Source organism: Hoplias malabaricus, chromosome 4 (genome assembly GCF_029633855.1).
Source record: "Hoplias malabaricus isolate fHopMal1 chromosome 4, fHopMal1.hap1, whole genome shotgun sequence".
Lineage (NCBI taxonomy): Eukaryota > Metazoa > Chordata > Actinopteri > Characiformes > Erythrinidae > Hoplias > Hoplias malabaricus.
Window position 1 is genome coordinate 25,006,310 of NC_089803.1, and position 14,882 is coordinate 25,021,191.

Consider the following 14,882-nt stretch of genomic DNA (forward strand, 5'->3'; position numbering starts at 1 on the left):
GCACAGTAGGCTTCGGACCCACCGTGACCCTGAACTGAGGAGGGTCTTACAAAACTCGGAAGTGCAGACCCACTGCCTCTTTGCATCAAGCTCATAAAAGATGTAACAATGTAGCATAACGAGAAGAAAAAGACTATAACAATCGGTTAGCCAGATTAGCATTTTTACCATAGAATCTAATAGGAAATCATTAGCACATCTGACTATAATGCATTTCTGCGTATTCTTTTGTCTCATACTTTCTCCACAGCTGATGTGTTTACAAACGTGACATGAATAAATGGGTCAGAGATCCTTACATTTCTTTTAACATCTAAATGAAGCTAAAAGTGTTGACAGAAACCATAAAACAATCTGAATATCAATTTTTATTTCAGTTATGTGTTTGAATAATGAACATATCCCCAATATGGGGAACTCAACTCTTTCATGTTAGCTGCAACCCATGGATACTGATGCAATATTTTAATGAAACATACCATTAGATTTCAAAATGCATTTTAAATATATTTCAGTGATAACACGTCCATGAGGACAGGCAAAAATAAATATTTATATTTGGGACTTAGCTAAAAGAACATTTTACATACCCACCAATATACATTTGAATTGAACAATTACAACTGGCTCTTCCTATAACAAAAGTTGTGGTAACATTTTACAACAAGGGTACATAAATTAGCGGTACTTTAGACAAGTAATAAGCCCCGTTAGATAGTTAGGTAAAGTCACAATTAATTATTAATTAAGTATAAAAAACAAGAACTAGCATTATCATTTCTTTAGGAATTTATAAAATCCTGAAATAATGCTAGTTCTCCTTTTTGTTATTACTTAATGATTTTGACTTTACTTAATCGTTTAGTAATGCTTATTACTGTCTTATTAATTAATACTGTCTTAAGTACTGTTAATTTATGTACTCTTATTGTAAAGTGTTACCAAAGGTCTTGTGGCAATAAGAAAATGTATCATGACAGTCTTAACCCAGGCAGGCCAGGTAACACGCCCTCTGCTGGTTGTTTCTTCAGTGTCTGTAGTAGTGCCTGGCAGTAACTGGGGTTTGGGTTGAGCCATATAACGTATAGTGCAAACCAAATATTTTAGGTATATTTTGTATTCATTAACTAATTTGTAAGATTTTTACATTTTTATTTCTGTGCAAACTTGTGAAGTGCAGCCAAACACAAAATTTCCAGAAGTTAACAGTGGATTGTTTTTTTATTTTTTATTTATTTTTTTTATTATGCTTAAGTGGTCTTCTGTTTCACTTGTCTCTCTCTTCTGGATCCTGTCACATAAATGTGCCATTGCTTTTTAGATCTCAAGCAAGAACACATTTTTTCTCCAGATCTTCAACAATATGAACTTTTTTCATGAGATCTAGAGCGAGGACACAGTTTTTCTTGAGATCTTGAACGAGATTGTCTCCTGCCTTTAGACCGTGAATGATGACGTTGTCTGTCACTGAATTTGAAACAAGATTGTCTTTTTTCTTCATATCTTGAATAACATTGCCTTGTGTCTTTAGACCTGGAGCGAGAATGACATTTTTCTCGAGACCACCTTCTGTCTTTAGATCTGGAGCGAGAACGCCATTTAACTCTAGATCTTGAGTGAGATTTCCTACTGCCTTTAGATCGGCTCCAGTCATTAAATCTTGAACAAGATCGCCCTTTTTCTTTAGATCTTGACCAGGAGCACCTTTTCTCTTTAGATCTTGAGCGAGAATGCCTGTGGATTGGAGATCTGGAGCGTGAGCGTCTTCTGTCTTCTGACCCTGAATGTTTCTTTTTATGAGAGCATTTCATATGAAAGCTCTTGGAGCGTGGGCTTTGGGAAGCAGACTCCAAAAGGCTCCCTTCTTCCTTGGGCTGGGGGAATGGGGAAAGGACTTCTTTCTCCTTACTCATGTGGCTTACATAAGAGCAGCTTGCTACTGATGGCACTTCATCATAGGCGCCATGGCCTTTTAGGTCCTCAGGCTCAGACTTGAACTCAGGCTCATCTTCTGGTTCAGTCTTCACCTCTGTCTTGACCTTGTTGTCACTATGATGACTAGAAGTTGAGCTTGACCTGGAGAGACAGAACGCTTGGACACATGGGCTTTCAGGAGCGCCAATGCTCGCAGCATCACTGAGTGGGGGGCTTCCACTGTAAGCTGCAACAGAGGCATGACTCTCAGACTGCATCTGCATATGTTCGGTCGCTACAGGCCATGGGTCATCCTTGAAAGAAGTTGGCTCTCCACTTTCTTCGTTCACCAATGGACCCAAGTCCTTGGGTTCTGTTGTAATGGGAAGCAGTGTGGATGCAGTGCTTTGGGCATTGATCTCAGGATTGTTATCCTCAGGTTCACTTTCTGAAGAATCTGACCTTGTTGGATAAAAAGGATCGTAAACCTCATTTTTTTCAGATGATTTTTTAGCCTTGGAATGGGGCAAGAGCAGCACAAGCTTGTCTTTCTGGGTTCTCTTTGCAGATTCCTCTTTTTTTGCAGGCAAATTTGGCTCAGCTGCAGAATACTGTTGAGCATGCCGTGGTTTTCCATTGGCACTAATATGGAAGCTAATAGCCGAAGGTGATGACTGGCTTTGATTTGATGATTCACTGGATGATGATGAAGATGCAGAGAAAGAACTGGAAAAAGAGGATGAAGGTCTGGTTCTGTCCAGTCTTTGTCTCTGGCTCTCAAATGTCATGGAAGATGCTGTTAAGTTGTTGCTACTTCTTCCACCACTACGGTGTACTGCAGAACTGCTTTCCCTTTTAATTTTTGGTATTTTTGGCAATCCAGAGAGATCCTCCCATACTGGCTTAAGAGGAGGCTTTTTTACAGGGGGCTGTTGGGAGGTATCTCTTCTCTCCCCTTTGCGAGACTCAAAAGCTCCATGTTGGACTGCTGTAGGGGGTTGGCCTCTAAACCCACGAGTGCCCCTCTGACTGTGTTCAGTTTCAACACTGTGTGAGGGCACAGGTCTGTGGGACAGTGGTGTTTGCAAGCGTGACTGTCCATGGACAGACGGAGCTGTCAAAGAAGTGGGTGGAGAGGGGGGTATAGACGTTAAGGGGTAAGTACAGGGATGTGGAGAAGTATGTGATGATGAAGGACTCTTTAAAATACTGGAGGTGTGCGAGGAGGAGGAAGATGAGGAGGAGGAGGGTGTAGGTGATCTGTTAGACTGAGCGAAACCTGTGCCTGTGGACAGTGTGCTGCCTGTTTCTCCTGAAGTGGAGACACCTGAGATGCTACTCCTCGGTAAAGGTAAACCCACTGAAATAAAAAAAATTAAAAGAAAGAAATTAGATAAAATATTAACACATCAACTGCACAGCAGACACACAAATTAAATGGGGCTTAAAAATCTTTAGTGGCTTTAAAAAAGGGGTAGTTTTTACATGTGATGCTTTATGTCACTTGTCCTAGTCTGACAGTGTAACTACAAACTGATTGTAGGCCACAACAGTGAACAAAAGTGACATCCAACCAAACAACCCTGAGATATGCATCAGGAATTAGACTGTAATCATACCATCACCAGAGAGAGCTTACCGGGTTTAGCATCCATGAGGGAGCCATCTCTTTTGATGACCACATTAGAACTGTCCATGTGCATCAGCCTGTTCTGGCCAGTGAGGATGCTGCCCAGCAGGTCTGTCACTGGGGCAGCCTCAGCTGCCACCTCCACCTGAGGGATACTATGTGCTCGCCTGCTATGCAGCCACACACATCAATCAGAGACGTCAATCAATGATATACATTAAAGACATCTGCACAACAGATTTCCTATTCACATAATCGGGCAAGCACCTGCCATGCAGAGTATGCTCTAAACTTTCATGTTCTGTTAATGCTTTTGTCAAATATCATACTACAGTTTAGCAAATTTGAACACAGGTATTACATTCTATACGTGAATTAAACACATTATAGCTAATAAAAAAGAAAAAAAAATACAATTCTCATTGACCATGAGGTAGAATACAGCACTGCTTTAGATAAACTAGACACAACTGGGGTTCACCTGGGCAAGCCAGCAGTTATAGGTCTGGCAACAGGCTGGTGTGAGCGCAAAGCAGAGCGCGACAAACCCCGGCGCTCATCTTCCAGCAAACAGGACGGACCTGGTGCCTGCTGCATCTGTTCATCCCTGAAAAACAGAAATCTACACTTTAGACTGGTAACCGCACAGCCTGAGGATGCGTACAAACAATGGGTGAGCAATATGAAAAAATGTATAAATATTTTGATAGATTTAGCCACATTATGACCCCAACTGTTGTTCTGAGCAAAGAATAAATTGTCTCATTACTTAAAGAACTAGATTTAATGCAGGGGAGCATGTGAAATGATTACAAATCTTCATTTTCATGAACAGAATTCATTTTAAATGTACCACTTCTTGAACTGTAATGCAATACTGTAATTTTGTCATTTTACCATCTTGCCCACTCTATACAAACTGCATATAATTAAGCATTAAACACTAACTCTTCACAGCAGAACAGTTCCACAAAATGAAGAATGATGCAGAACTGCATAAACTGGCAACAAGAATAATTAAGAGAAAGACCTTGAAACAGGAGCAAATCTTGGCTTACTGTCACTAGTTATTACAATGCTATGTTATAAACTTACTCATTATCAAAAGGGTCAAGATCATAGCTGTCTCCACCAATGGAGTGGAAGGTTGCCCCAATATCTGCTCTCGTCCTGCCAAGAGATTGCTCTGATGGACGGTACGCAGAGCGGATAGAAGAGCTGTGAACAGGTTTCGGCACCTTCAGAAAGGAACAGTTTATCATATTACAACATCATATAACAACTTCTGTTTCAGTGTGATATACAAAGTTATGAATATTTTCACAGAAGCAAGAGACATAATGATATGTTTGTAGGACAAATAATTGACAATTGTTATAGATAACTATAGAAGCTACTCTGGTTTGTGTGTAACAGGCCATTACATACGCTTTTTCTCCATGATTTCCTTCTCATAACTTTCCATTTCCATCTTTCCGCCCGTTTCCTTGAAGCCTTCATTTTCCTTAATAATTGTTCTTTTCTCCTTGTTTGAGCTGCATGCAAAAATGATTTCACATATCGAGGGTAAGAGGACACAGTAAACACACTGAAACATTATCATGGTAAGAATGTTAGCTGGCATTAAATTCATTAAATTAAATCAAAACACAGATTCTGGATACAAACAGAGCCAGCAGTACTACTTTACTAAATCTCATAAGTAGCACATACCTCTAAAACGTCTGTTGCAGGACAGAACATTTTGAAAAAAGCCTCTCAAGTACTCAGCCGTGCTGAATGCATCCACATCCGTGTTAATGGTCTGGTCCAGCCGTGTGGATTCCATGAGGTAACTGGGAGTTAACTGGCATACAACAGGAATCATACTTTACAAACATATCGAAATAACTCATGTAGATACACTGCATTTTCAGCAAATCAACAAATCAGTGTTATCTTCAACTTAAAAAAAAACATTATTCACATAATTGATCAAAATAAGGCAATTCAACAGAGTTAAGCTTAGTAATCAACTGAATATCCAAACTATATCATTTGACAAGCAACTTGTTTGGGGCAGAAAAGGTTTCTCTCATTAAGGTTAACTCCAAAAGCTTTGTTTAGTTTATAACCTCAGTGATTCCAAAAGGTCCAAAATGAACCATTGGGATGAACATATCACATTCGTAACAAACCACTGAAGAGTCTCTCAAAAACATCAAAGTTTTTACTTTAACTGCTAACAGAGGATCTGTAAATTATGACGGTTAGATAAAAATAAATAAAATTCCAAGCACTGTTCTCATAAAATAATGCCTAAAGTATGTTAGGTAAGCCAGGCAAAAGCATCATGCAAACCTGTGTGATGCGTTGTCTGTTGACGTTGGAGCGGACCCTCTCGCTGTGCTGAGTGCGTGCAATGGCTCTGGTGAGCCTGGAGCTGCCCAGTACAGAGTGACTGGTGGTTGGAAGAATATTGTCCTCATCTTCACTTGACTGCTCACTCCCTGAAAACACACAGATAAACTCTTGGTGGATGTGCAAAAAAATAGACAATTAGAAATATACTTTATTTAGGGTTCTTTTTACTGCTTTTTACTTTTGACTTTGTAAAGCACTTTTAATTGCCCTTGTGTATGAAAGGTGCTCTAGAAATAAACTTGCCTTGTCTTGCTTTAGGTTTGCATGTGTTAAACAGCTCCTTTCGTCAGACAAATTATCCACAAAAGAAAGAAAGCATATATTTTTTGTATGTATGTATATACTACGAAAAAAATATAACATTTGTTTCTGCTCAGTACACTTACACTGTCAACAAAAACAGAGTTGCTGTTTTCAAAGTCTTGCAATTTGATCAAAAAGCCCTTTTATCACAAGCTAAATAGGATCTAAAAATATCTATGAAATGTCTAATGCATAACAGAAAAATTAAACTTAATTTTTTTTCCTCTTTAAAGAAAAATGGAAAAATTTAGCCACTGTTTTCTGAAAAAAAAAAAAAAAAAAGACGTGCAATTTCAGGTAAGAAACTGTAAACTGTCAGGTAAAAAAAAATAAGAAAATGTTTGATGGTCATTAAATAAATGAGAATATATTATAGATTATAATAACTAGTTGAACATTTATTAGCATCTGATTTTTATATCCCCAACTGCCTCCTGTTTTCTACATGTTAACCAGGTTATCACTATCAATAGTGAATTCTGGGGGAATGTTTGCTGCTGTTGGCAGTCTCTGATTCATTACTTGTGTTGTGGTTGTCTGGTGAGCATCGTGGACAAAACCACTCCTCAACAGGCACAGAATCCAAAGGGGGTGTTAAGCACTCCATATGGTACCTTTAAAGTAAGAGAGAGAGTCAATAAATCTGTTTCACTCACTTTGGCTCATTAAATTAACTGCAATTTATAATGAATTCCAGTAGAAAATTCCAGCTGCATGTGATGTGCAATATTTTAGCTGAATAATTTAGCTTAAGCAACAATTTCCCAAAAAACACAATGATAGGTCTGAAGACTACCACAAATGATCTTTTTCTGACACTACTTTGGAATATTAGACAAAAAAGCGCAAAGATTTTGGAATGAACTCCTTACCCAGCGTCACAGCCATCACACAACAGCAAGCGGTCTTCTCTGTCCAGCCCCCCGCACACCTCACAGCAGGTCAGCTCCAGTTCCATGTTTATCAGATACTCCTCCTCAACAGGAACTCTGTCCTCAACCGTTATCTACACAGACAAACACCATCAACACTCAGTCTATTCAAAAATGGCACAGATCACTAGAAACCCCACGGCACCCAAAATGTTCCTTTTAATGACGACAATGCTGCACCGAACGCAATCTCTTTAGAAAATGAAATACACGTAGTAACTGATAGTAAGCCACATACCGCTTTCAGGACTTCTCCTCCTATGTATTTTCGCATTAGGATTTTATTGAAGACTATTCGGTCCAAAGGACAGGAATTGAGATTCTATTGAGAACAGAAAATTGAGCATAATTAAAACATTAGCATAATTAAAAATACATCCAGCACCTGGGGGGGGGGGTAGTTAAATTTGGACTAGTCCTACACTGGAATCCTTTAAGTCAAGTTCAATGCCCTGCTATGCTCACCTTGGACCATTCCAAAATACAGTCAACACAGAAGTAGTGGCCACAGTTCTCAGGCGTAGCCACTGGCTGCCCATGAAATGTGTTGAGACAGATGGGGCATTTCTCTGATTCCTCAACAGAGGTCATACCAGAGAAATCAGTGGACATGCTCCCTACTGCTCCCTTCATGTCAGCATCCTCATCTGTCAGGCAAACACAGTATCAGAGGAGAATAATGAGGTGCAATTATTTGTTACTACATCTTCCACATTTAACCTGTCAACCTGGCTGCCCAGTGTGTACGTAAATTAATCTGCAGTGACTGCCTTTTTACCGCAATCTAAAGAACAAATTTCTTACATTCACAACCCTGATAGTGTCCTCCCCACCTTGGTATTCTTCATCCACTGAGGTATCATCTTCACTTATGTCGCTTTGACTGTCAGTTTCTCCTTCCTCTGAGTCTTCACTGGTTTCTGAATTGTCTTCTGCATAGTGTAATAAACAGGATCAGGGAATGATATAACTCTGCACATCTCAAAAAACACTGAACATATAAACTGACCTTTAAGCGAGATAACAAGTGTGGCAGGTCTCTTGCCTTTTCCATAAGGCTTTCTATTCATCCGCTCATCCTCACTGTCTTCATCATCCATGGCTGAACATCAGAATCTCAACAGCATTAGCAATGTTTGTCTGACCTCTATGTTTCAGAAAAAGAAAACACCATCAAAATAGAATACGGAGCAATGAGCAACTGATGTGAGCTGGACTGCATTGTCTGAACTGGAATTGTGAAGTTGATGCATCAAGACTCTGGTATTTTGTTTAAGTAGAGTACTGATAGATTTCAAGAACTATAGTCACAATAGCATTTCATTCCAAAAAAAAGCAGTCACTTTGTCCAAGAGTCGGTTAAAGTATCGGATCATCTGTAAATTCTTGTAACACATTCGTAACCGAGCACTTTAAACTTTTTTTAAAAAGTTCAAATTAGATAGGACTTAAACTATATTTTCTATGTGGTTAATATTTACAGTGTGAATTCCCATTAACTGAGGTTTGTACAGCACTGTTTATAGCTTTCAATATATAGGTTACAATCACTTTTGTATTTATTTAGAAATGGCACCTCTAAAATTACAGTGACTGCGCAAACACAGCACACAGCGAAAAAATCCACATCACACAAGAGTTTGTTACTTCAGACGATCATTAAATTTGTTACAGAATAAAATCAGATTTTTTTTTTTGTCTAGAGAGCTGTTTCTCTATTTTCTTCTGATATTGGTCCTATCAGGGCTAGATACCATGGGCATTCACTAAGTTGTATATTGACTAAGTGTGGATTAAAACACACATTAAATGTAGTGTGGGGTGTAGGCTATCATACTAAATGTTTTAATGTGAAACTACTCACTTCAGAGAAGTTTATTGGCTCCAGTTTCCGTACAGTGGTGGTGTTAAGCGGTTATGACATGAAATTCAGACTTAAAGGAACACTAGGTAAGACTGAGGTTTATTGCTCCTGGGCCTCCCCCTGTAGCAAGGACAGAGTTTGTTCTCCATATTACAGGTCAGTGGAGTATCACCATGATTTTGAAGCTGTAAATTTAAGGTTACAATATTATGTAGTGTTCCTTTAAATTTCTACAGTTTGTAACACCCACATGTTGTTGTTCAAGCTACTGATAATCATAAACACATACATGTGCTGGTCATAAAATTAGATTATTATGAAAAATTGGTGGATTTATTAAAAAAAAAGTTGATTTATTTCAGTAATTTCGTTCAGAAAGTGAAACTTGTATATTATACTCATTCATTACACACAGACTGATATATTTCAAGTGTTTATTTCTTTTAATTTGATGATTATAACTGACAATTAATGAAAACTCCAAATGATGTATCTCAGAAAATTTGAATATTGTGAAAAAGGTTGAATATTTAAGACACCTGGTGCCACACTCTAATCAGCTAATTAACTCAAAATGCCTGCAAAGGCCTTTAATCATGGGGAAGACTGCTGACTTGACAGTTGTCCAAAAGGTGACCATTTACACCTTACACAAGCAGGGCAAGACAAAAGAGGTCATTGTAAAGAGGTTGGCTGTTCATAGAGCTCTGTGTCCAAGCACACTAATAGAGAGGTGAAGGGAAGGAAAAGATGTGGTCGAAAAAAGTGTACAAGCAGTAGGGATAACCGCACTGGAGAGGATTGTGAATTGTGTGGAATGTGGGGGAGATTCACAAGGACTGGACTGCAGCTGGAGTCAGTGAGTCAAGAACCACCACGCACAGACGTATTCAAGACATGGGTTTCAGCTGTCGCATTCCTTGTGTAAAGCCACTCTTGAACAAGAGACAGCATCAGAAGCATCTCGCCCCTGGGCTAAAGACAAAAAGGACTGGACTGCTGCTGAGTGGTCCAAAGTTATGTTCTCTGATGAAAGTAAGTTTTGCATTTCCTTTGGAAATCAAGGTCCCAGAGTCTGGAGGAAGAGAGGAGAGGCACAGAATCCATGTTGCTTGAGATCCAGTGTAAAGATACCACAGTCAGTGATGGTTTGGGGTGCCATGTCATCTGCTGGTGTTGGTCCACAGTGTTTTCTGAGGTCCAAGGTCAAAGCAGCCATCTACCAGGAAATTTTAGAGCACTTCATGCTTCCTGCTGCTGACCAACTTCATGGAGATGCAGATTTCATTTTCATTGACTAAACTACCAGTACCTGATTTAAGGACCATGGTATCCCTGTTCTTATTTGGCCAGCAAACTCGCCTGACCTTAACCCCATAGAAAATCTGTGGGCTATTGTGAAGAGGAAGATGCAATACACCAGACACAACAATGCAGAAGAGCTGAAGGCCATTATCAGAGCAACCTGGGCTCTCATAACACCTGAGCAGTGCCACAGACTGATCGACTCCATGCCACGCAGCATTTCAGCAGTATTTCAGGCAAAAGGAGCCCTAACTATGTAATGAGTGCTGTACATATTCACACTTTTCAGTTGGCCAGCATTCCTAAAATTCCTTTTTTGTACTGGTCTTAAGTAATATTCTAATTTTCTGAGATACTGAATTTGGCGTTTTCATTATTCGTCAATTGTAATCATCAAATTAAAAGAAATAAACACTTGAAATGAGTCTGTGTGTAATGAATGAGTGTAATATACAAGTTTCACTTTTTGTATGAATTACTGAATTTGTTTTTTCATGATATTCTAATTTTATGACCAGCACCTGTACTTTGTAAAATCGCATAGGGCTATCTTGTGTTTGCCATGAAGCTGGATTTGTCTCCTTAATCAATTCCACCTTAACGCAATACCTTTTAGAACTTAGTAACCCAAGGAGACAGAATGGACCTCCTGCACCATTTAAGGTGGAGCAGAAAATTCGAGTCAGAATCTAACTATAGCTTCAGTGAAGCTGACCAAGCAAATGGAAGTGACAGCAAAGATAACCAAGTTACAAACAAAAACGAGCACAACCCAGCTCGCATTAGGAGCCCCCAGGTCACATTATGATTAAATAACAGCTTTAGAGAGGACCACGTTGTGTACACCGCTATCCAGGAGCCGTTTACTGTTGATATTTGTTTCTTAAACTGTGGAGAAGACCCCCCCCCCCCCTCTCTCTCTCTCTCTCTCACTCTCTCTCCCTGCTGTCCCCCACTCGAGCTAATTTTAACTCTTCTAGACGAGCTCGGCTGGAAGTTGATGAGAGTGCCGCTGTCAGCAGCACTGCTGTTTTAAGCTCTGTATCAGGCACAGAGTGAACATGTGAGAGGGGGTTAACTGCACATTACCCCGGTCGGCAGTGTACTTTGTGTTTTCAAGTTCCGCGCCGTTTCGGCGCTTTGAGTGATAGACGCCACCGGCTACAGAAAGCGACGGAAATCACTCAAAGCGCAGAGGCGAACGACAACTTTGTCCGACACTGTATAATACGCCTAACTCATTCCAAAATATGGCCATGAACACCGAAGAGCCTGGAATCAAATGCTCCTACCTGCTGGAGTCGGCAGGTGCCAGCAGTGTGTACAGTAAAGTCAGTCTAACTTTGGTGCCCAACTTTTCTGTCTTCAGGCAGATCACCCTCAGAATCTCTGGGAACATTCTATGCTTTGTGTCGTGAACAGAACTCAGCCGTCACAAGCCGCAGTAACCAGACTACAGTAACACCGAACAGTGACAACGTAACAGTGACCCCTCCCCGCTCCCCAAACATACACCGAACCCCGTCTGGCCCCGCCCCGAGATGATGATTGACAGATGGAGAAGTCTATGGAAATGAAGTGCAATCGGCAGGGTTTGCATTTTCACAAGTATTTTGACACAGACTTAGTGTAGAATGTAGAAGCATATGAAATAAAACGAACATGTAATAAGCAAAATGGTATTTCAGTTTCCCATATCTGAAAAATTGTGCTCAAAAAGAAGATTGATATCCAATAGTTTCACTTATAGTTGCAGTTTGATACACTTCTTTTGAAATTTAATATACATTGAGATTTGAATGATTTATGAGTATCTTTATTTAAATTAAAATGTATTTCTCAATTTAAATAATAAAGGTAGTGTCGCAGTCACACAGCTCCAGGGATCGATTCCCTCTCCAGGTGATTGTCTGTGAGGAGTTGGTGTGTTCTCCCTGTGTCTGTGTGGGTTTCCTCCGGGTGCTCCGGTTTCCTCCCACAGTCCAAAAACACACGTTGGTAGGTGGATTGGCTCAAAATTGTGAATGTGTGTGTGTGTGTGTGTGTTGCCCTGTGAAGGACTGGTGCCCCCTCCAGGGTGTATTCCTGCCTTGGGCCCACTGATTCCAGGTAAGCTCTGGACCCACCGCAACTCTGAACTGGATAAGCGATTACAGATAATGAATGAATTTAAATAATACATATATGTGATCATGCAACAACTGTGAGGAATTAATTAAAGTTTTATTTAACTAATATTATATTGCCCTGTGACAATGTGCTTCAAAAGTAATTTTTGGAGACACCACCATCTTGTACAGAACGAGGGTGTTTTTAGAGCAAATACTCGAACTTTGTGATGTACTTTTTCTTCTTCTTTTCCATGTTCAGCTAATGCTACTCATGATCTTGGTAATCAACCATCAGCATTCCTCAGTTCTGTTTACCTGTGTTCACACCTTCAGGGGAAACAACAGATGAAGCTCATTTACGACCTCAGCATACTGAGGAATGTAGGTGAATAAAATGCAGTAGAATTACATTTTTCATCTTAGAGATGTACATGAATAAGTACATATTATTCTCTTTTAAAATGACAAACGTGCACTACATAAGACATGACTGAGTGAAGCAGTCTTTCTGCTGCTGCGAGTCGCTCTATAAAGCCTCAAATATTAATTCAAAAGTCAAAGCTGTCAGGTCGGATTTGGTGGACGTTTTTGGACCACGTCAGATGTCTTTACATACACACACACACAGGCTGGCTACATTTGTGGAGGCATGGCTCACAGTGCTGATCTGTATCTGAATTAAAGGAGAGAGATATGAATCAAGCTCGCTTGTGACGCATGGAGCGCTGGCACACAAAGCGAAGAGTCAGTGCTTCAATGGAGGTTTGTATAGTCACAACATTGATTTTGAAGTTCTGCTTTTGAATTTTTTGTTCTCTCTGAATTGCTCAACTTGTGGCCTCTTATTTAAGTTTTCCATGTCACCTTTGGGAGCAGCTGTGGTGTAATTATAAGAAAAGTGGGGTTGGGACTAGATGGTATCTGGTTAAATCCTATCAACCTACAGGAAAATTGGAGGCAGCACTCTCTCCTCAGAAGTTTTTAATGTATTTTGTTTTATACTTTCCATCTGAGTTCTGATTGAACTCTCTTTGAATTCTTCTTTAACATGGACATGCTCCCTCCCTCATCACCCACAATCCCAAACGTTTATTTCCACCAGAAAGATAGCACAATCAGCAAAGTACTAGTTTTAGGATCTAGGCTTCTCTGATATTTGTAGGTCACTCAATCCATTTATAAAATTGCTTAACTGTCAACATCTCAGCCTTTTGAATTCCTTTTTTTTTTTTAAACCCTTTTAGTCTTAGGAGTTCAACAAATTCTGCTCTGGGGCTCCTATAAAACATATACATCAAACTATAATATTAAAACCACCTGTCTAACGTTATGTAAGTCCCAGTTGTGTCACCAGAACAGCTTTTCAAAGTTGATGCATAGAATCCACAGGATCTTTCAGGGTATCCTATGGTATCTGGCATACATTAGTATAGTAGTACATTAGGGAGACATTAGTAGCAGATCCTTTAAGTCCTGCAAGTTGCTAGATGGACTTTTTCAGCACAACCCATGGATGCTGGATCAGACTGAGATCTAGGGAATTTGGAGTAATACATCAAACAATTTGTCCTTGATCTCTACCACTCCTGAACATCATTTGCAGTGTGATAGTTTTTGGATTGTGGGATGTAACCAGAGCAGCAGGAGGAAACCCACACAGACACAAAGAAAACACACCAAAGTCTATATCATCAGTTATTCAAGGCAGCGTTTGAGCCACTTCCTCAGAACTGTGGAGCTAGGTTGCTTCACCATGCCACCACATAAGAACATGTTCAACTTAAAGCTGTTGGAGCAATCAGATGGAGATAGTCAGCTGAGTTCCACTACAAGATGTTAGACACAGTTTATGAAGAGCCAAGTTGATAGCCAAGTTGAATTTAGGATTTTTGATATACTTCAATGACCACTCATAGTAGTATGGATGTTTGCTTTTAGTATGACAAATAAGTCATGTGTTTAATCATCAGTTTGTGTTACATATGATTTGCATTAAAGTATAAATGGTTAGGAGCAGAGAGAGGATGTGGAGATTGCGTGCAGCTGCAGCTGCCATGGGATTCTAATGATGTGCTCTTCTGACTTCACGTAGCATATACATGGCTGTGAGGATTACTTTCTCTTTGTTTCCTTTTCTTTTTCCTCTTGTATTTTAAAACTATACTTTTGGTGTGCCTGTAGTGCTGATTTTTTTTTTTTTTTTTTTTTTTTTTACTCTTGTTGATCTTTTCCTTCTTTTTGGATAATGAATTATTCTTACAGTCATTTATTAGCATTGTGAAATAAGGCAACATATGGGAGGGGGAGGGAGCGAGTGAGCGAGAGAGAGAGAGAGAGAGAGAGAGAGAGAGAGAGAGAGAGAAAGAGAAACCGTACACGAGAGCCACCCCCAAAGCAATTCCTGCAGTTGTGCACGTAAA

General features: G+C 39.7%; 1 protein-coding gene across 3 annotated transcripts; it reads right to left on the reverse strand.

The window, feature by feature from the left end:
- Positions 1-1,263: 1,263 nt before the first annotated feature.
- LOC136695417 (PHD and RING finger domain-containing protein 1-like) lies at positions 1,264-11,778 on the reverse strand. Of its 3 annotated transcripts, none has more exons than XM_066669483.1 (14): positions 11,644-11,778; positions 8,192-8,329; positions 8,016-8,114; positions 7,648-7,829; positions 7,421-7,504; positions 7,123-7,256; positions 6,773-6,864; positions 5,885-6,033; positions 5,258-5,390; positions 4,973-5,079; positions 4,640-4,782; positions 4,026-4,151; positions 3,554-3,711; positions 1,264-3,274 (listed from the first exon to the last, which is right to left on the reverse strand). In XM_066669483.1, exons 2-14 carry the CDS (start codon positions 8,280-8,282, stop codon positions 1,356-1,358), a joined length of 3,417 nt encoding a protein of 1,138 aa, XP_066525580.1. In that variant the 5' UTR covers positions 8,283-8,329; positions 11,644-11,778; the 3' UTR covers positions 1,264-1,355. The 3 variants fall into 3 exon arrangements, with proteins under 3 accessions (XP_066525580.1, XP_066525581.1, XP_066525579.1); XM_066669484.1 differs by having other exon boundaries at positions 1,264-3,226; positions 3,554-3,714; XM_066669482.1 differs by having other exon boundaries at positions 3,554-3,714.
- Between the last annotated feature and the right edge of the window lie 3,104 nt (positions 11,779-14,882).

Coding starts and splice junctions, on each gene's coding strand:
- LOC136695417 (XM_066669482.1), bottom strand. CDS start 8,282: ATGGATGATGAAGACAGTGAGGATGAGCGGATGAATAGAAAGCCTTAT. Junction 8,115..8,191: donor ACTTGTTATCTCGCTTAAAG/GTCAGTTTATAT, acceptor TACACTATGCAG/AAGACAATTCAGAAACCAGT. Junction 4,152..4,639: donor CTTGACCCTTTTGATAATGA/GTAAGTTTATAA, acceptor TCTGTTTTTCAG/GGATGAACAGATGCAGCAGG.